Below are 21143 nucleotides of genomic sequence, written 5' to 3' on the forward strand. Positions count from 1 at the left end.
GCATAGTTCCGCAACCAGTTTTATCGGCACACCTGAAGAGGTGTTTTGTGGCAGTGCAGGGAGACTCATTGACTGGAATTGCTTCCGAATCCACTGAAAACATGGTACTGCCTCCTCATACTATTTCAACAGATATAGTTAAAATACTGCAAATCCCTTCACAGAAACATTGCAGAATTTGAGAATCAAGGGGCCTCCTTGGCCATGCTCGCAGATTTGCCAACCTTCATTCTTGTCCCGAGTGGGGACCCTCTCTTGTCCTGATGGATAAAGAGATCTAAACTCCTGGAGTTTAATATAATTTTTTTTATGTAGAAAACCAAAAATCTTTATATGTATTTTGCTAAAGTAGCACAATGCCTTACAGCTGCTAGTGACACTTGCCATGGCTTGTTTTGGTTAAGTTTATGGGCTCTTTGGAGACTTCTACACGAAAGTAGCTTTGCAGATCTACTCCAAACATGGGCATCGTCACGCGTACCATTGTGCTGGAGGAGCGCGGTTCCAGTCAGATGGCTTTTCTCCTGGGACAGCCTGGAACAGTATTGCAACCAGGTCAGCTAGCGCGAGTAGTTTCTGTAACTGGCAGGGGAATTCCAGCCCTGCATTTTTATCTGCAGTGACTCCCTCGCTGCCCATAACAGCTATGGCTCTGGATGTGAGAAGAATCAGCTTTGCAGGATTCAATTCAGACGGCTCCGAGTGTAATGTCATTGATCTTAGCACATGGCTGGGCTTACAAGTCAGTGGCATTTCTTTGCTGCAAGGTAAAGGAGCAGTGTTTGAATGTCACACCCAGCTGCATGATTTCAGGGAATGATTTGGGTATTGGTAGAGAGTTATTTATTGACTGATGAAAGTGGAGAAAACAGAATTTGGTTAGCAGCAGCAATTATCTTACAGGGATTAAAAAAACAGTTGGTGGTAATCATTGACACATTCCAACAAAACAATACAGCTCTGCCGATTCTCCCATGAGCACTGATGGGGAAGAGTGATACAGGTGGGAGACCTGGCACGGACCGAAGGTCTGCACGGGAAAGGATAACAGTTGCAGGTGGTATTGGGGTGAATTGAAGACCCTCCTATAGAGGAATAAAGCAGGGTGGGAGACACAGAACTTGCAGGAAAAACCTGGAGACAGTAAGATGTGCAATGTCACAGGTTTGTTCAAAATAAACTGGGAGGAAGGGGATCAATGGGTGAGAGGAGGAAACTTCAGGAACATGGGGGAAGTAAATAAGAGGGCATGTAGTTCTCTTGCCGTGGTCAGGGGGTGGTATTAACACCAGCCCCTTGGCACAAAGGAAGGTGTGAGTAGTTTCAGAAATGTGCTGAACCAGAAAGTGGCATGAAAGGACATGTGGCGGGAAACCAGAACTAATACAAAAAAGACAGAGAAACAGTTACACTGAGATTAGCAAAGGGGCTGGAAATTAGACAGACAGACAGCAGGCGGGAAAGAGAAGGAATATCAGAGGAGAGAAATACAGCTACAAGGTGCTGGGAGGAGCCTTGAGAGGTCGTTGTGCCCCAAAGTGCCCTAGTACATTCCTGTAGGTAACAACACTGATGTCATCTGGACGGTGACACTTCATGCAAAGACTACGCTTAACCAGGCCCAGGGATAATGAACAGCCAGGGAGAAGCAACTGGAGTGGGAGTACACAAATGCCAGGAGCCTGGGCAACACAACACAGGAACCTGAACAACTGGTGCATGTTGTCAGACCAGATACTGCTGGCATGAAAGAAAGAGGGTGGAATGGGAACTGTGGCTGGAAAACAGGCATTTTAGGGAATGTGTTACCCAAGAAAGAGAAAAATAAAGGGTAATGGCACTACAATAGCAATTAGCAGCAAGCGGCTTCCAAAATAAATAAATAAATAAAACACAGATTAATCAAGAACCCAAAAGGGTTTTATGGGAATTAAAAATACTTTTAGGGTACAGCTTAACCTATGAAAGGGGTTACTATACGTAATGGCAGCCTGCTGTAGCAATAGGCTGGGGAGTCTGATGCTCCTAGGTGGAAAGAGACAAGATGGGACAAGACAATAAGGCATAAGAGGGAAGAAAAAAAGAAATGCGTAAGCCAGAACACAACAAATCACAAGTAAAGGAACAGGTATCCATGCAAAAATTGTTCTCACAAAGGCAAGGGCTGCATCTCAAAAGCCAAGCAGGCATTGGGAAGGAAACCATCTAGCATGGATAGTTAAGTTTCACTGAAAGACGACCAGCTAACCAAGCAAGCACTATCTATCTGGCATGCTCCAATGTGAAGTCATTTCAGAAATGTACTTCTGGACTTTTTTACTGAAGTATGAAGGTTTTTTTTAAGAACAAGTTGCACTAAACTAAGACCTGAAAGGGAATCTGTGCAAAGAAATCCTCTGTGCCATTGAATCTCTCCGCTGCAGGCTAGGCAAAGGTCACAAAGCAAACTCCCTGTGTGAGGACCAACCGTACTCCTCAGATGCTGAGTACAGATCAGCTGCAGCCACCGCTGAGGACACACACCCCAGCACTCTGCTTCATGTATGATTTACTCAACACATCAGAAAGTCGGAAGACAAATGCACAAAGAAAACCAGGCACTCTAACCCTCTGACAAAAGGGGCACGATTAGCTTGGGTGTTTCCTGATGCCGGATTCACATAGCCAATTTCAGCTACTGCTTTTAAAAACTGGAGGAATTAATTTTACCCCTCAAATTGCAGTATAGAATCATAGAACGATTTGGGTTGGAAGGGACCTTAAAGATCATCTGCTATCAGTGAATGCCATTATCGATATCTTATACCAAAAAGGGAGAAAATTACGCCAGCCGCCCTCCCTCACGCAAAGGCTATCTGTGGAAGCACATAAACTATCAAGCAGGAATTTGGTGGCAGTCCCTGCAAGGAGAACCACGCTGCACCGGACTGCGGCAGGGCAGGACAAGGGTGCTGGGCACTGTGTGGACTAGTCAGTGGCTGACGGGATCCCCAGCGCTTGTGCAGCACATCCTCTCCCTTCCTGCCAAACAGAGAAATGCGTACGCGTTAGTAAAAGATGGCGCAAGCTGTGAACTGGCACCAGCGCAAGGAATGGCGATGAAGAAGAGCATCACGTGCACCATCACCTCAGTGAAAATTTAGAGAAGCAGCATCACGATGAAGTCGGAAATACACAACCGGGGTCTTAAAGAACCGGGTGTGCTACAGGATTTCCCTGGGGAAAGTTGGTGTTACGTGTTTACCCTACATTCAGCGACCTTTTCAGTTATTCGTCCTGAAAAAAAAAACCAGGTTTTGAGCAATACGCGTTTAAAACATAAATTTCACGGCGCGACAAAGATCACCAGGAGCGGGGTTGCTGCCACGAGGACCAAAACCGCCGCAGCTCACCGCGGGAAGGCTGCGCCCCCCCACCGCCCAGCTCCTCCCGCGCGACCAGACCCGCCGTGCCAGGCCGGTGCAGAGGCCGCCACGCCGCTGCCCGGAGCACGGCCGAGGAAGAGGCTCCGCCGCCCCGAGCCCGCCCGGCCCCCTCGGCAGGAGCCCTGCTCCCGGCGGCGCCCGGCCCGCACACCGCCCCCGCGCCCCCTGGCACGGCCGGGCCGCGGCGGCCGAGGGCGGAGACCCGTCGGGGCGGCCGGGGGCGGCGCGGCCGTCTCCCCTCCGCTTCCGTCCAGGCGGAGGTGGCCGCGGGCTGCCCGGCGACGCAGGAGCGGGCACATGTCCCGGCAGGAGCGGGCGGCCGCGCCCGGGCCCGCTCCCCTCCGCCGCCCCGTCGGAGAGCGGTCGCGCCTTCCCGGGCAGCGCGCCCCGACGGCGGGAGGCGCAGCCCGGCGGGGTCCGGGCCGCCGTCGGCGCGCGTTCGGGCTCCTCGGAGGCCCGGCGCGGCTGCGGACACGGCTCGTCCGCCGCTGCGCCGCGCCCCCCCCCCCCCCCCCGCACCCCGCCCGCAGTCCCGGCCCCGCGCTGGGCGCCCCGCCCGCAATCGCAGACCCCCGCCCGCCCCGCGCTTGCCACGTCCCCGCTCGGCGGGGCCAATGGGCGGGCGGCGCCAGGTGTGTGCTACCTGCACCACGTGGGGCGGGGGTGGGCAGGTAGGGCCGCGGCCCCGCGCAGAAAAGCCCGCAGCCATTGCGCGCTTCCCAGGGGTGCAGCCGGCGTGGGAGCGGCCGCCGCCCGCCCCGGCGGAAAGGGGGGGTAGCCTGCGCCTCCCCCGCGCCGGGTCCTCGGGGAGCGAGGCTGCAGGTGGGGGCTCCGCCGCTTGGGTCTCGCTTGGAAGCGCCTCGGGCAGGAAAAGTTTCTGGCCTCTTCTCTCCCCCCCTTTCTTTCCCCCTTTTGCTCGCTCGCTCGCTCTTTTTTTTTCTTTTTTCCTCTCCTCCCTCCCCTTTTTATCCTTTCCGCTGGCTCAGTGGCACCATGACGGCGTCTCCCGACTACCTGGTGATCCTCTTCGTGACCACGGCGGGCACCAACGGGGCAAGGCTGGGCTCGGATGAGCGAGAGCTGCTCCAGCTCCTGTGGAAAGTGGTCGACCTGAGGAGTAAGGAGGTATTTTCCCCCGAGCGGGGAGCACCCCGACCTGCTGCTCCCCTTGGCCCCTGCCGTGCTGGGTACAGGCAGGGTGTCCCCAGCGCTGGACTGGCGGTGGGTGCCTCAGGCTGGAGCAGGCTCTGGTGGAGGGCAGGGGCCGGTGCTGCAGGTGGGGACCTCCAGCCCGGGGAGCTGACTCATCCCTCCTCTGCTTTCTCTGGAGCTGGGGCACCTACATGACGTGCTGGTCCGGCCTGACCACCCGGAGCTGACGGCTGAGTGCCAGGAGACCACCCAGGTGGATGTGGAGAGCCTGGCGCTGGCTCCACCGCTGGAGCAGGCACTGAGACAGGTGATGCCCCGTAACCAGCTGGTGGGTGCTGGTCTCCCACGGGGGCTGCCCAGTGGGGTAGAGGCAGTGTTATCATCCATTTATCCCCTCCACCACTGGGGCAGTGGAGCCTGGCACAGGGGCACCACAGACACATGTGGGCCAGGCAGCCTGGTCTGTGGTGGGCTTTGTGGACGTTTCTCCCTTGCCTTTTGTTCATTCACATTGGGAGGGACTGAACCCCAAGAGAGGAAGGTCGGGGTCAAGCACCCCCCTACCCTGGTCTTCTGCCGTGCTGGACCCTGAATCTCAGCTGAGAGTGAGCCCTAATCAGTGCTGGAAGAGGCCAAGTTTAGGTGCCTGCTGAAAAGGCTGGGTGGTGGCAGGCCCTGTTAAGGCATGCGGTGGCTCATCGGTCCTGGGAAGGAGACAGTGCTGAAGGCCCTAGATAAACAGGGAGGTGTGCGTGATTCTCACTGAGGGTAGGGCTGAAAGCCCGTCTCTTTTCCAACATGCTTGAGTGCCCTGTCTGAAAGACTCTTCTGCCCTGGCACTCCCTCAGCTCTCTGCAACCAGCTTTACATCTCCTTGCCTTGCAGTGCTCTTGCAAATGCTCCTAGAAAAGGATTGGGTTTTTTTCTGTCATGTGGATGGTCTGTGTGGCCACATCTCATTAGAGGGGGGGGGGGGGGGGGAAGTGGTAATTTCCTTGTGAAGATAGTTATCATGAAAGTTATGCGCTTAGCTAGTAAGAAATGGATCTACAGAAGTGAAGGACTAGGCTTACACAGAAAGGAACTCCAGCACCATGTTCCTGCTGCTCAGGAATAACATGTTACCAACTGATGATGCTGCCTAGCGCAGCCACCCTGATCTTTTTTACATGTATGGTTTTTTGTTGTTCCTGCTTTCAGTTTAATCAGTCCGTGAGCAATGAGCTGAACATCGGTGTAGGAACTTCCTTTTGTTTCTGTACTGATGGACAGTTGCACATCAGGCAGGTTCTGCACCCTGAAGCTTCCAAAAAGGTATGTAGCTGTAGCTTAAGTTTGACTTAGTGTGCTTTATATGATTTCTTGCAAAACTGATCAACTTCTCTTTACTATGAGGGTGCCTCCACGCAACCCTAGCACAAACATCACTCATGTTAATATGCTTACCAGACTAAAGAGCCTGTCCATGTGGAAGGCATAGACAATGCCCTGTGCTTATGTAGCCCTGAGATGCCTTTTTAAGGTAAATCAGGAGAAAGATTTTTCTGGAGTTAAGTGTTTGAGAAAGGAGCAATGCATTGACAGAGTACTTGTAGCTCCTACAGCTGTAGGAGCTACAATGGGTTAACAAGTGGGAATTTGGAAGTGTTGCCAAATAGTTAACCACCTTAATCATAAACTGTCTTTTGAAATTTTACATTCACCTTTAGCTTCGGCAACTTTCAATCCTCGTGTATTCAGCTGATGCTCCGAGGGCGGTACTTGTATTTGTAAGGAGCTGAACAGTAGTTTGAGGCAGGCTGTGAGGGATGACTAGTCCCATAGTCTAGAGTTTTCTATAACTTCAGAGTTGCCAAATCACTAACAGTGTTATGAGGACCTGCCTACTTTTCATTAGTGATAGGATTGCAGCAATATGCCAGGTCTTTAGTCCTGAAATAACTGCTTCAATATTAATAACAACTCGTTTTGTGGTTTGCTATGAACATGCATTGCTCTGAGCTGTTCTGCTCCTCTCCTTGCAACTGATCTCTGTGCCCATCAGTTTGCTGCTTCATCTTTGAAGGGGTACTGCTGCCAGTCTGTGCTGTTACAAAACTGATATTGGATGAGTTTGGTTTTAATACTTGTTGGTGCTCTAAGTATTTATACCTTTAAAGGTTTAGAAGAGAAACAGTGAGCCTGATTCATAGTTAAGAGATACTCCCTATATATGTAACTTGTCTTAGGGTATAATGTAAGAAAATGTGGAAATGCGTTTTTAACAGACTTTCTTCTCACCTGTAATGGGTATGTGTTTTATGCAGTTAAATTACATGGACAAAAGAAGGGACAACTGTCAGGCATAGGCATCCTTTTTCTATATCATCACAGGGTTACTGATAGGAATCAAATCTTCATCAAAATCTTGTGTTGCTCTTTTGTTAAGAATTATTCGTTTCAAATCTGCTCTGTGCTGCCTATAGATTAAGTAAACCAGATGCTTATAAGATCCGTAATAGTTCTTTGGTGCATACCCTAATCCTGAGGTGGGGCTGGGGGAATTGCTAAAATCCAGATAGGCAGAAGTCACTAGACTCTTGAGAATATATATTTTTTTTTTAAGATGCCCAGTCTGAACCAATCTAGCAGCTCAGTATTTGGAGGATGAATTGGTATCAACTGTTCCAACTGAATGTCAGTGAAGTACAGAATCTGATCTCTCATCAAGGCAGAAAAATAGCCATGCTAAAACTAGAGCAGGAAGTCTTGGCAAGCACACCTGCATTTTCCTAAGTTTGTCTTTAAAGAGTATCGTTTGCCTAATGCACCTGTCCATATGCTAAGATAAGCTCTGATGTTCTCAAAGCAGAACTTGTTTTAGAGTGTAAACTTTTTTCTTCAGTATCCCTAAATGTGCTTTCACATATCCTGTCATTCTCTTACAATGCCAAGATGGTAACTAGTCATTAAATCACAGAAACCCCTTACATTTGGTCTAGAGAGGCAGTGCAGGCAACAAACAGCTAAGTGGAATACAAAGTATTGTGTCTGTGGGGAAGCTCTGGGGTGAACAGCTAACTAAAGGAATAGGGGGGTTGTGTTGGTTTAAACAGCTTCCCTGCAAGTCTTCTCCATGTTGTCTTCTTCCTACCCCCAAAAAATTAAAAGCATGTGGTAGATGTAGTGGTGGAGTGAAAAGGTTTTTATTGACTTTCAGTGGGCTACATAACTTGATCCTGGCTTCATATGCTGCAATTAAAGCAATTACTGCGCATAGACTCATAGATTGACAACCTCTGTACCATATCAAACCCTTACCTGCACACAGTTGGGTTTTTTGTTGTTTTTTCTTGGGGGGTGGGGTGGGGTGTGTTTGTTTGTTTTTAGGGAATAAATATTTGAAGTGTGACTATTCTCTGAAAACTCAGCCTTGACTATAAACCAAAACAGTTAAAATTAGAATAAAGAATTGATGATAAATGTTGCAATAGCAGGCATTTGCTCTCATATGTATATATTGGATTTGAGACACTAGTAGTAATAGCAAATGTTTCTCCAGTGAAAAAAACACATTTCTCTTTTTAAACCACACAGAGGAAGCTGCTTAAGCAAAAAAGTTTATAAACATATTAATGTGGCTAAGAAGAGCTATGTGAGTTTCTCTGTAGCAAAGGCTGTTTATGTTTCCTACCCATTATAAGGAAATTGTTAGAAAGTTTGGTATCTAAAGACAAAATAGACGGAACTCACCCTAGCTGACAGTAGTTACTTTGTCCTTTTACAGAATATCTTGCTGCCTGAATGCTTCTACTCCTTTTTTGACTTGCGGAAAGAGTTCAAGAAGTGTTGCCCTGGCTCACCTGACCTTAGCAAACTTGATGTGGCGGCCATGACAGAATGTATCCTTTTAACAGTGATGGTGTCTACTGCTGTAACAGCTTTGGCTGAATTTTAGGACAATGCATGCGTAATGCTTGCAACACATGTTTAGGGGTGGTATAACTTTAATGAGTGACTTGGAGCAGTACTGAGCTTTCTCACAAAGATAAAGATAAAAACATATGCATGCTCCCATGGGGAAAATCCTGTATTTCTTCTTGATTTCTGTACATTTTCTTTACTACCTTTATAGTTTTGTCTCTTAAACTTCACAGTTTAGTGTAACTGGCACATTTGTTCAAATGCTGACATGAATCCTAATGTTAAAGTTGTGAGGTTGCTTGTTGCATCAGTTAGATTTTTATTTTATTTTTAGGCAAGAGTGAATGCTGGGAGACATCTTAATTTTTAGGAGGGGAAACAGTTATTCTTGATGTGAACTTGTAGTGAATCTTTGATTCGGGAGTGAACCAAAGGCAGGGATGCTGTTGGCACATGTGGTATTCAGTCTCGTGGAAGTTGTATATGTTACACCTAGCAAGGTGAGGCTGGGCTGGCAATAAGATGCAGTCAGTAACATGTTTCCATTTCCAGTGACAGGGATGTCTAAAATTACTTTCTGAATAGTTTTAAGTGGTCTCTAAGCTAGTCCTTTCTGGCTCTTTACTAGTCTTAGCTTGGTTTTGTTTGTGTGCCATGTACAATCATCAGAGCCGAAACTGGGGCTGTAAATGACTTGGCTGTACCTTCCTCCTTGCTTATCTGGTAGTCTCCCCTCTTGCTGCAGGCTCCAGTCCTTGTATCAAACATACTCTTGGACATGGAAAACACTTGACTTCCCTACTGACCTATTGAAGCAGTGACCACAAAAGCTAGCTAGCAAGGAAGGATAAAAGAATTTGAGAGTGCTCTTTTTATATTTTTATTGGGTTTTGTTGTTGTTGTTTTTAATAACTTTTTTTTTCTCTGACTAGCTTATTGTGTCCATAGAATGGTTGCCATTAAGAGCTGGTATTTTTCAGACTCAAAAGTCTGTGGCTTCTGAATTGTTTCGGCCTTTCACCCCAGGACTAGCATCACCTGGGCTTTGTACCTGCGTCTGGGGCCATAAAATATCTATGTATGTGTGGGTTTTTTTGTGTTTAACTGTAAGGTTGAATACTGGAGGCTGTCTGATGTGCTTTGTCATCTGCAAATTAAGATTAATCTCCCCTAGTGAAGAGGCAGAAATCACTTCTCCCCCTACTCTGAACCAAAGCGGTATGCTTACTGTAGGAGTGTGAAATTTTTATGTAGAAAAGTGAAATAAATGCTTGTGTTGCATAGTCTAGAAGGTGGATGATGCAGACTTCTTAAAGTTATGGTCCAAAACTTAATACATTGTTTAGGGATGCTTTGATGTGAGATGGAGAAGTTAAAGACAATGAGCTACTTTGGCTGTTTTGGAGAGATGCCTTTGCTTTGTCCTTGTGTGAATGTCTGGTGTATGTCTTGCCACTGTGGAAATAGTCATATGACTGTAGGCACCTGGAGTGTCACTGGGCAGCTAAGGCACAGTGACAGGCTGTGTACTCCCTGCCTGCTGGGAGAGGGGAGCAGACCACCCTGCATTACTCGACTGTTGGGAAGCCCCTAAAGAGTCAGTACCATCTAAGGGTGGTTTTGGCAGTTGCCAACAGTATTTTCTAAAAGTTCTAGAAGTTCGGTTACTCTATCCAAATGCTGTCAGCTTGAGTCTGAATTCTGGATCTGATGTGCTTCTTAAGGTGTATATAAACCTAAATAACTTCATTCTGGCTCTGTATTAATCTTTGTAGTTTGTTGTCTTTTGTAACTGCTGATGCTCTTATTTGTAAACTTGCTGTGTTTATGCAACATGGCTGAAATTAACTGTTTCTGCCCTATATTGCTTGAGGGTGCTGAGGGCAGAGGATGCAGAGACCAGAAAGATAAAATAATATTTGTTTTCCTTTTATTGACAAATATGATAACTTTCTCCTCACCTTGCTGAAATGTATCGACTTAATCTCCCTAGGGTCAGAAGCTGTGTAAGTTAATTGCACTTGGAGAGTCTGGACATGCATATAATGCTTGGGATAAAAAAAAAATAAATTGCTGAAGCAGGTGCTGAGTTTAAAGACTAGTTCAAACAGTTTTGTGCAGAGATTTTGTTTTTCCTTTCATGTAAGCGGGACAGCTACTTTCTTCCTTAGACAGTTATGTAGCAAAGAAAAGAAAATGTCTAAATGAAAAGTAACTTGGATTTGAAGTGGGTATGCTGGGGTGGGGGACCAAAAAAAAAAAAAAGAGTAGGTTGAAATGAAGCTACAGATTAGTGCACAGAATCTGACCAAGCTCTTGTTATTGTTGTAGAAAGTGCAGATCTTCCACCCCATAGCTAAAGGGGCTGCATGAGGGGAATCTTCCATGATTTGTGCTACACAAACTATATTGGGCCAGGTCTGCTGGCGTTTGGTGGGGATAGAAGGTTTTGGTTTAGGGGTAGGGTACTGACTAGATATGCAGAAGACCTGCATTTACACACTGGTAGGAGCAGGACTAGAATGATTTGGGTGGGGGGCACATCCATTCATGTACTTGCATCTCCATTTACCTGTGTGCAAGATGGCTGTGATCAGTGAGAGGAAACATGTGTGATATGAAGGAGTTAGGGGAAAGCTGGGTATTATTGTACAGTTACTTAAAGTATTAGGATTATTCAAAGATTTCATTTTGATGACTAACATTTGATTAAACAACAAATTACAGGCAAATGGAATGTACTCTATTGTTCCCAACAGTCAGGGGAGAACTTCCTACTGCACAGTCATTCAAGATGCATATTCCAGTGTATAACACACTGGGTAGTTGGTGCTTGGCTATGTATTTCTTGCAGACAAGGCAAGCACAATCTTGAAAAAGAGAATAGAGATATTAAACCAAACAATTGGCTGTTTTTTTCTTCCTTTAGAAAGTACTTTTGGGACTTATTCTCTCAGCAAACTACTTGAAATTGTGTACAGCAATGAAACTATTCCAAATCCAAGTGCTCAGGTGAAAGCTTTCCATTCACCACTTCCCCACCCCCAAGAAATTATAAATTTGATGTACAAACAGCCACTGATTTCTTTTCACTCAAGGTAAGGAAATGTTAAAATTGCCGTGAAATTCGAGGGATTGAGGAAGAACTGAGACTAGTTGTAACTGTTATCTCTGAGTGCTACTGCTGCCTGACTTACAGTCTTAAAACAGTTTTTGGTGTACGAGACAGTCTTCTGGCAGACTTTCTCTAGTCAGTGTTGTGTAAGAGTAGTGACAGCAGGACAATTATGAGAAATTTTGAGTAACAAAAAACTTGAGAGAAGCGATCATGTTCCAGCAGAGAAAGGAACTCAGGTCTGTTGAAATCTTTTTTTTAAACATGTGTAAGTATACAAAAGGAGGAGGGTTGTTCTTGCACCCTCTGTACCTCCCATACTTGCTGCACTTGATTTGCAAAGCTTGCTGAGCCAGTTTTCACCGCTGTGAGTGCCTTCAGGGTGGAGTGAACAAAGCTTGCATGACTATTCATATTCAGTCTGCAGAAGACTCATCCTTTGCCTTAAGATTGGGTGTGCAGAAGCCATTAAATGGCAAATAGCTCTTGCTTCCTCCAGTGCATGGTTTGCTCCACTCACTTCTGAACTGGGTTTGTGAGGATAACTCCTTACCAGAAGTATCTGCTGGATATTGTCGGTAGAAACACAGGTGTACTTCAGAACAGCCTGCTTAATGTGCTGCATACAATCTGGATACTGCAATACTGAAACTTGGTGGGATTTGGGGTTTGGTTTTTTTTTTTTGACCTGGGTGTGTTGAAAACAAGATGTGGAGCACAGTTATAACGAATAGTACTTAACTCTGGTAATAAAAAGCCCATTATTGGGTATTACCTGAGAATCTTGTATATTGCTGTTTGTATTTCCTGTGATAGTACCCAGGAACTGGGTAACATCAGCTTACTTTTATGCAAAGTAGTACTTAAAGATGTAATCTTCTGCCTGAAGAGACTTAAAAACAGAACAAAGGGGTAAGAGGATCAGTGCAGAATGCAACTGCAATACTAGTTTGTGTCATGTCATCTCAGACCTCAGTTGTTCAGTATTTCTTTTGCCATAGTTAAGTTGAGAGACTGAGAAATGGAAGAGACAGTGGAAGGGAAGAAGTCTTGGAGGGCACTGGCAGTGGGTGAAGCTGTGGTGATGAATCTGAGGAAGTGATCTAGGAATTTCTTCCATATTATATAGGCAACCCTGATATAGAATATGCCTTCCCTCCCGCCCTGTTTGTTAACTTGCTGAGTGCTGCAGGAGGTGGTACTGCAGCTGTGCAGCAAAATTAAGAAGTTCCTTGTTTCCCATCCTGCTTTGTTGTTTGGGAGTGTCTTTTGCCTGTTGCTTCATTTAGAATGTGTCCACTCTATTGCATATAATAGCTTTAGACAACCAGGTCTGTTTTCTAACACTTCTTTAAATGTGAACTTGGATTTACCCACTGCAATCAACTCTTTCCAATTGCCTAGGAGGGGCAACCTTTAAATATCACAAACACATGTGTGGTCTTGTATCCCTTCCCAGAGCAAGGGGTGGGTTTTATAAAGACTGTTCCATTAACAGCTTTTTCCCAAGTGTCCATAATTTCTAGTGCCTCTGTTCATAGGAGTCCATCTGTATGTAGTAGGTCTTGTTCTTTAGAATTCAAGTTTTCACTTAACTAATGTTATTATTAACATGCTCCTTACATGTGCAGAAAACTATCAATTTTCTTCTCCAGTCTTGCCTAAAAGCCTTGCTTCTAGCTAATCAGAGGTGAAGGTGTGAGCGATTTCTCACTCCTGCTAATGTTGATGACTTTCTTCTTCCCCTCCCACTGTGTTTATATTAATCTAGAGTTCCTAGGCACAGCTGACTCCCTGTTTCTGAACACCTGGTACCAACTTCTGTTGGGACTAGAGCATTTTTAGGAACTATATCTCCTGTTGATCAATATTTTCAATGAAAATGTTTTCTGAAGAAAATGAACATGGGATGGGGGAGTTGTTTGTTTTTCCTTATGTTATTGCCTTGCTTCAAATTCCCAGCGCCTTCACACTGCTGCATTCCCCTCTCCAGCGGCTGATTGCTTGTGAGGATCTTTGGCTCTGCAAAAAGGAAATACTGAAATGTCTCGTCAGTTTTGACAGCAGTCTAACAGCCAAGTGTGTGTGTGTGCACATGTGTATGCATGTCCCCTGCTGTAATAGCTATTGAAACTCCTGCCCAATTTCTCTTGACTCTGACAGAGGAAACATAATATTTCCAAGATCTTTATAAAAAAATGGTCAGGCAAAACCAGGGTTTCAATACTTGTATCTTCAGCAGCTTCTGGTTCCCTGGATGGGCAGCAGAGACTCTGTGAAAGTGCAGTGTGGAGCTGTTGGATGCTTCAGGGGAAAGGGTGTCAGGAAAAGGAGGAGAAGCACTCTGATAGGTGCCCAGAAACATCTGTGTGGTGCTGATTAGGTACTCTGTCTGCAAGGGAGTCTGTGGATTATTTTTCTTTTCAACCCCCCTTCCCCAGGGGGCAAGGGAGGAGATGAGCTTGAGTGTACAGCTTAGGAAGAGATACTGCAATGAAGAAGTTTCTTGTCATAAATACTGATAGTCTCTTACATTGTGCTTTGGGGTTGTTGCATGTGGCTCGTTCAGGGTTTTTAGCTTAGTTTTTAAGAAAACCATTTAATGTTCTTGCTGCTTCACTCCAAAGGAGGTACCAGCAGGGAGGGTAATGGCAATGGCTAGCAAACTGTATTTAGTAAAGGAGTTGGAGGGGGTGGGTCACTGGTTTAAGTTTTCTGGGTTTTAAACTATGATAATTCATTTTAAATTTCAAATGCTCCTGTAAGACTAAGCACCATCCTCTCACTTTCCATACTCCAATGCATGCTTAAAACCAGCAAAGACTCAAAATCAAATTAGCCTCAAAGTGTATTGTGGTGGCACAGCAGCTTTCCTTTCCTTGCTGTGGAAGAGGAGTTTGTTAATTCAGTTGAAATTATTTTTCATCTTACAGCAAGATAACAGTTAAACTTCAAAAACAATTAAAAAAACCCTGTTTTGTAGGAGTGACTTGCAGTCATCCCACAAATAATAGGAAAGACTTTATTTCGCAGTGAAATTTGTGCTGCCTCTGCTGTTAATGAGATGGTGTGACAAAGCAGGTGTGTGGTGTCTGTTTCTAACAGAAGCTGTTCTTCTGTTCCCTGCCCTTCATATAGGCATCTGCCAACTCAAAATGTGCTCAACTCTAGGTGGAGAAAGCTCTTTTTTCTTTTAGGAGAAAGCTTGCCATCTTGGACTGAGAAGCAACTTTTGAGCAGCAAAATGTAGACTTTTGAGCATTTGAAATGTGTCTAATGTAGTTTTTTCGGGGATGTGGGCAAATAATTGGTGTATTTGTTTTGAGTGTCTTGCATTACTGTACTGATGTGCCAGGATAGGTTGTCTTTAAGGAACTCTCTCACTTTTGCTCTAAAGTCTTGATGCAGAGTGATAAGAGAAGTCAAAAAAGCAAGTCCTATTCCCAGATTGCTTTATATTTCACTTCTTGTTCTGTTCCTTGTTGTTTTTTTTTACCCTACACTCCTCAAAGAAGATGTGAGTGGAAAAGACCTCTTTAAAAATTTGCTTTATAATGATGGAGTTGCAAGTAACCTCATAGTCCTGTAGCGTGGTGTTAGAGAGGGGCAAATATGACATGAAGCGGGAGAGATACCATAGTAAACTCTGTTTAAAGTTGTGTGGAAAAGATGTGCAATTTATATCAGACTCCCTTTATGAACATGGGGTTTTTGTCTGGTCATTCTACAGCCTGTCTTTCCAGGACAGAACACTTCCTGCTCTCTGTTGCAGGAGAGCTTATCGTTCCTATCATATTCCAAAATTCTTCAGATCGAAGAAGATAGGGATTGTGACACTTGGTTTTGTCCCTTGGTTATCTACAATGGTGCACTCTTACCAGATACACTGTTATGCAGAAGCATTTTGAGAAAAACTCAGGTTGTAACTTCTAATAGGCAAGGTTTAGACAAGGTGCTGTTTGTGAATCTTGTCAAAGTGCTGAGTAAGGTATTTATTCTACTTTGGGATTTACTTGTTCAGAAAGCATGTGGTATATCCTATTTCTGGAGCTTCTAGTTGATGGTTTGCTTTTCCTTCCCCAGATCTTCCCCTAGAGATTAAAGAAGATGTTAATTAAAGAGGACAGAACTCCAGTCTCTTCTGTATGCAAAAGTGTATCTGTCTAACATACATAATTCATTAGTATATTATATATACTCATATATATATATATGTCCTTATTATGGGGTCTCATGTCCCCAGACACTTTCTGGAGTGACCTCACACTCACACAGGTGGCAGTAGTTAGAGGCCAAGGCAGAACAGCTAATGTATCCCCGCAGGAAAATGGATTAAATTTTCCCCTGAGAAGTGACTTACCATCAAGGATAACATGAAAGCTTGTTGCTCTAGCAGGAAGCCAATTAGAGATCTGTTTGGTGATGATTGACTTAACTCCAGCATAAAGATTTAAATCTTGACAAGAACAGTCCAGCATTTCCCTATGGAGCCTCTCAAGTTGAAGACATGGGGAATATTATTTTAACACTAATATCTGAACCATACAGTAAGTGATTGTGATGAATGAGTTTTCTCTGCTTGTTTGTTTGTTTTTCCTGCCTGTCCTGTATGCTGAGGAAAAAGAAAATAACTTGTGCTGTATTTCATAGACCACCGATTTTCAGATCCAGAAAGAGTGAACTACAAATTTGAAAGTGGACCTTGGTAAGTATCTTCCCTCTTCTCTCTCTGTGTGCGCCCCCCCCCCCCTTTTTTTAAAGATACTGTTTAGATAAGCTGTACTTCTCTGTATTGCTAATTTGCAAATAGCTGTTGCCAGTATTTTTATTTATCTTGCTGCTGCTGTGGCAATCAATTAGATGCTTTAAGTGGGGAAAGGGAACAGATACTCTATGATCAGATGCAAGCCAGTTATCTTGCTAGGCTTCAGTGTTGCCTGTTAGCTGCTGGTAGTTCTGGGTTCTGCTAATCAGTGCTTATAATGGGTGTTAAGTGTGCTGTGCTATTAACAAAGAATGTAAGCAGTTTTCCAGAAGTAACCCTATTGGTACTAACTCCTACATTCTTCCTGCAATTTGCTTCACAGTTACTGAGCACACATCATGGGTTTTTTTTTATAGGGAAGAAACATTTCCATAAAGATACTGTGCTACCAGTAAATTGCTTAAGCTGTGATGATCGTCTTCCAAAATATGTTTTAAACATAAAGCTTTATCTACTTTTGATGACTGTTTTGTTGCTTGTATGTTTGGGTTTTTTTAAATGTAATCATGCTTTTCTATGTATGAATACAGATTTTTCTCGGTGGTTTGCTGGATACTCCCTCTGCAGTTTCACAAGACACTGGTGTTAAACTGACCTTATTTATATTCCCGTCTTGCATGAATACTTACTTCCCCCTTCCAGATTAAGGAACTGTCATAATGGTAGATGATGCTGGCATTTCTGAGCCAAAAGAAGCAAGAAAAGAATGCAACAATATTGGCAGAAAGTATCCAGTGAGAGTAGCTCAGGGGCTATGTCTTAGCATTGTTCTAAGCCTTTTCCCTTTCACTAACAAAATCCTGGGATGAGGTGGAAGATTCCAGTCTTATTTGTGATAGTGAGAAGTACAGAATTAGGAGGTGAGGGGCAACAGCTTGGGACAGACACCTACAGAAAGGCCACCTGAGAAATTAAAATATGAGTGAGAAACATGACCCTCTTATAAAAAGGCATACCACAGCCCTTTTGTACAAGGGAGTCCTGCTGCTGAACAACACTTCATCTGCTTAATCAATTGCATAGTCTCTTCTGTGCAAAAACCTGTCCTTGCAATAGCCAGAAAGGCAGCCTTGGGTAGCTGTGAGTGTTTTGTTGTACATGGCACTTTTAACAAGTAAGAGAACAAAAGAGACTGTGGTAATGACCAATTAAACCTGGCTTTCTGTGGCTGAGCTATTCCCATGCTAAGCAGCCAATGTAGCCGGTAGCTATATTAGTCTCTAGTAGCACAGTGATGGCCTGAACAAGCAATGTTAAGGCTAAACTGTGGGCAGGAGTCCTCTGGGTACTGACTATAACCCTGAACAGATTTGGTCTTGGCTTGTGAATGGCTCTTGTACACTGTCACAGTATAAATAATAAGCACTAACCTCAGTTACATCTAACTGCTTTGCTTTGGTTACAACCTAGCTAAGATTAAAACAGCAAGTGCTTGACTTTGTACCAGTAACACTGTTCAGACAATGGAGCAGGGAGTAAATTGGGAACATCATCGAAGAGATGAGAGCTCAAGGAACAAATGTGGTGAAGGAGGAAAGTGGAGCTGGGAATGGAACAGCTTAACAGAACAGACATTCCCTGAGGAGAAACATGCATAGTGGCTTTGGATGGTGGTGGCACTTAGCCCTTGCTGCCCTGGCATTGCCGTCTAGCAGACACAGAGCAGGGACAGCAGCCTGTCCCTGGAGCACAGGTGACAAGCAGAGAGGGTGGTGTGTGGCGGATGCTACAGGCAGATGTGTCTCCATTACCCCCTCTTTCTGTGCCTGCAGCAGCAAGATGGAACTTGTGGATGACAATGCTGTTATCCGAGCAAGAGGATTGCCATGGCAGTCATCTGACCAGGACATAGCAAGGTTCTTCAAAGGCCTAAATATTGCCAAGTTAGTAGCTAAGAATTTACCTCTACATTTGTAGTGCTTCATCTGTGTTGGTCATGGAGTTTTATCTCTCTCTTTATTTAAATCTTGCAGGGGAGGTGCTGCGCTCTGTCTCAATGCCCAGGGGAGGAGGAATGGGGAGGCTCTCGTGAGGTTTGTAAGTGAAGAGCATAGAGATCTAGCGCTACAAAGGCACAAGCATCACATGGGGAATCGATACATTGAGGTGCGTGACACTGGCTTTGAAATCCTCTTCTCAACAGGAGTGCAAATAGCATGCCAATCGCATGTGTGCTTTTCTTTCCTTAGGTGTACAAGGCAACAGGTGAAGACTTCCTTAAAATTGCAGGAGGTAATTTTTAGGGGGTGAGAAGGGAGGGTTTGTTCCATCAGCATCTGTAACTTTTGACTATAAACCACTCCTGTTGGTTGTGGGCTTTCATTTTCTTTCTTTGAACAAGTAGTTGGCTGGTGTGTTGATTACTATGTGCTCTGCTAGCAGTAGTCTGAGATGTTCCATGATTTATCTGTCCATCTTTCTCTTCTATGTTGTTGCCATTTTCAAGCAGCCTATCAAATAAGGATTTGATCAGGCAAGGTGATCTTGCATATGAACTTAATTTGTTAGGCCATCTTCTTAACTGAAGGGACCTAAATGTTATTGATTGCTGAAAAACAAAACCAGAGTAGTTTTTCAAAACAATATGACTGCTATTGCTGTGGAGACTTGCATGTAAAAGCAAACAGATATCACAGTGTAAATAACAAGGGATTTATGGAAATTATTTTCTTCAAATGAAATCTTTGCCTCAAACTAAAGGGGGAACTTGGGGGGAATGCTTATTTAAGGGTAATATTGAAATATTTGGAGCCTTGAATTGAAAGGCTGCAAAACCTGCTCTACAAACTCTCCTGTGGTCTCTTTTCCTCCCCTTCATGACTGCAAGCATACAGAATTTGAGTTAAGATCCAATAAGCTGTTATGTATCTACAATGCTATCTTAAGGTCCTTGTTCGTTCCTGACAGATTTGTTTGGGGGATTGTAAATGACTAACTGGATGTCTGAGGTTGAGGTTTTAGAGTGGGAGAGGCTATTAAGCTGTCAAATAAATAGCTAATTGATAGGCTTGGTAATAGTTATAACATTCAAAGTAAAGACATTGCACACTGACATTGGGGAAGAATGGTGCATGTCTGGCACAACCAAACCTCTTTGCAGAATGAGCTAGCTGTAAGTGAAAGGATCATATTAAGATGTGGAGTTGGTTAGCAGCTAGATTTGGTTAGCATAGTGTTATAAGTATAAGCATCAGTGATCTTCTAGACATACTGAAAGTAGAGTTGGCAGACTTTGACAGTTTATCAGGGTAGAATGCAATTTCTGAGCTGTTTTCAACATGCCCTACCACCTTTCTTTCCCAGCACAATGGTCTGGGTACTTGGTTACTATATAGTATGGCTTCAGAGCATGCCAAAGGTATTCATAAGTTAGAAAAGCAAGGTGCACGGTAGCACAGGTACTGCTCACACAAGAGATTCACAGACTGCTTTCCTTGGGCTCTGAACATTGTAAGTACTTTTTATTCTCCCTTTGGATAAGGATGAATCTCTCCCAAATGGATTAACATTACTAGACTTTAATGGGAAGTGTCCTATACAATATTTCTAGTTTATCAGAGGGACACCTTTCCTGACTTTGGAGGCAAATATTGTTCTACCTGCTCAAAAACTGTCTATGGGGAGGAGGTAGCTATGCCAAGACTTGCTCGTGTTTTTATGCAGCTGCCTAGACTTAAGCGCTTCTGTACTTCTTTTTGTTAAAGGCACTTCCAATGAGGTTGCACAGTTCTTGTCAAAAGAAAACCAAGTGATTGTCAGGATGCGAGGTCTACCCTTCAACGTGACAACAGAAGAAGTGCTGGCATTCTTTGGCCAGCACTGCCCTGTAACAGGAGGAAAGGAGGGAGTCCTGTTTGTTACTTACCCTGACAGCAGGCCAACAGGGGATGCCTTTGTGTTGTTTGCTTGTGAGGAATATGCACAAAATGCACTGAAAAAGCATAAGGACTTGCTGGGGAAAAGGTACATTGAACTCTTCAGGAGCACTGCAGCAGAAGTTCAGCAGGTAGGTGTAAACCTTACAAACTGGCTTCTTGTAATCCAAACTCCTACATTGACATACAGTAGTGGAAGCAAATACTGCTTGGCTGTGACTTGAAAGATTCTTTTCTCTAGCTCTTGACTCTTGCTGAAAAGAGTACTGTCTGAATTTCCATGAGACTTTACTCCCTCTAAATGTAAGATCTTATGGTATATATGATTGCAAACATCCATATATACACACCTTTGGGGTTTTGATTTCCAATAGCCTTGCAAACAGCAGTTATAGTAGGAAGTTTATGTGGGTCTAGTGCTTCACGCTACAGGTATTGAATTTGTCTAAGTCCAATAATGGTCTATTCAGGAGGACCATTAGCAACAGATCTTGATCTAAAAGACTTATCTTTAGTCACTGGTACAGAAAAAGGCAGCCTTTTGATGTACTTGTTGTCTTCAGAGCAATGTACCTCAAGAGTCTTACGAATTGCCTCTAAGGCAGGTCTTGGCCATCTTCTGCCAGCACTGGCTACCTAGCAGAGGGTGGCAGGACTTTGTGAAACTGGGGCTGAAGAGTGTCCTGTCTTGCATTAACATGGCTTGCTGGACCATTAATTGCAGTTATGCTGTCAGGGAAAGGCAGTAGGGCTGAGAGGATTGTTTATGTATGTAGAGTCCCAGTTGAGGTCACTAACTTCTAAACATGATTCTAAAAGTTCTTGTCTATGATGCAAATTATGGCCAACCAATAGCTGTATCATTGTAACCAAGCAATGGTGCAGCTCTGTTCCCCCAAAAAGTGCCT

The 21143-nt window shown here is 44.5% G+C and overlaps 1 protein-coding gene across 4 annotated transcripts in view; it reads left to right on the forward strand.

Annotated features, from left to right (window-relative positions):
• Positions 1-4358: 4358 nt before the first annotated feature.
• The window catches only part of ESRP1 (epithelial splicing regulatory protein 1), a 34117-nt gene continuing 17332 nt past the window's right edge, over positions 4359-21143 (forward strand). Inside the window, exons 1-10 of one of the 4 annotated variants that reach the window (XM_069779694.1) lie at positions 4359-4550; positions 4756-4884; positions 5778-5891; positions 8344-8458; positions 16044-16142; positions 16246-16300; positions 18133-18243; positions 18334-18466; positions 18550-18592; positions 20065-20366. In XM_069779694.1, the coding sequence (XP_069635795.1) occupies positions 4419-4550; positions 4756-4884; positions 5778-5891; positions 8344-8458; positions 16044-16142; positions 16246-16300; positions 18133-18243; positions 18334-18466; positions 18550-18592; positions 20065-20366 (1233 nt within the window). In that variant the 5' untranslated portion in view covers positions 4359-4418. The remainder of the gene's footprint in view (positions 4551-4755; positions 4885-5777; positions 5892-8343; positions 8459-16043; positions 16143-16245; positions 16301-18132; positions 18244-18333; positions 18467-18549; positions 18593-20064; positions 20367-21143) is intronic. The other 3 variants (XM_069779692.1, XM_069779693.1, XM_069779691.1) reach the window with 3 other exon arrangements.

Source organism: Haliaeetus albicilla, chromosome 3 (genome assembly GCF_947461875.1).
Source record: "Haliaeetus albicilla chromosome 3, bHalAlb1.1, whole genome shotgun sequence".
NCBI classification, from domain to species: domain Eukaryota; kingdom Metazoa; phylum Chordata; class Aves; order Accipitriformes; family Accipitridae; genus Haliaeetus; species Haliaeetus albicilla.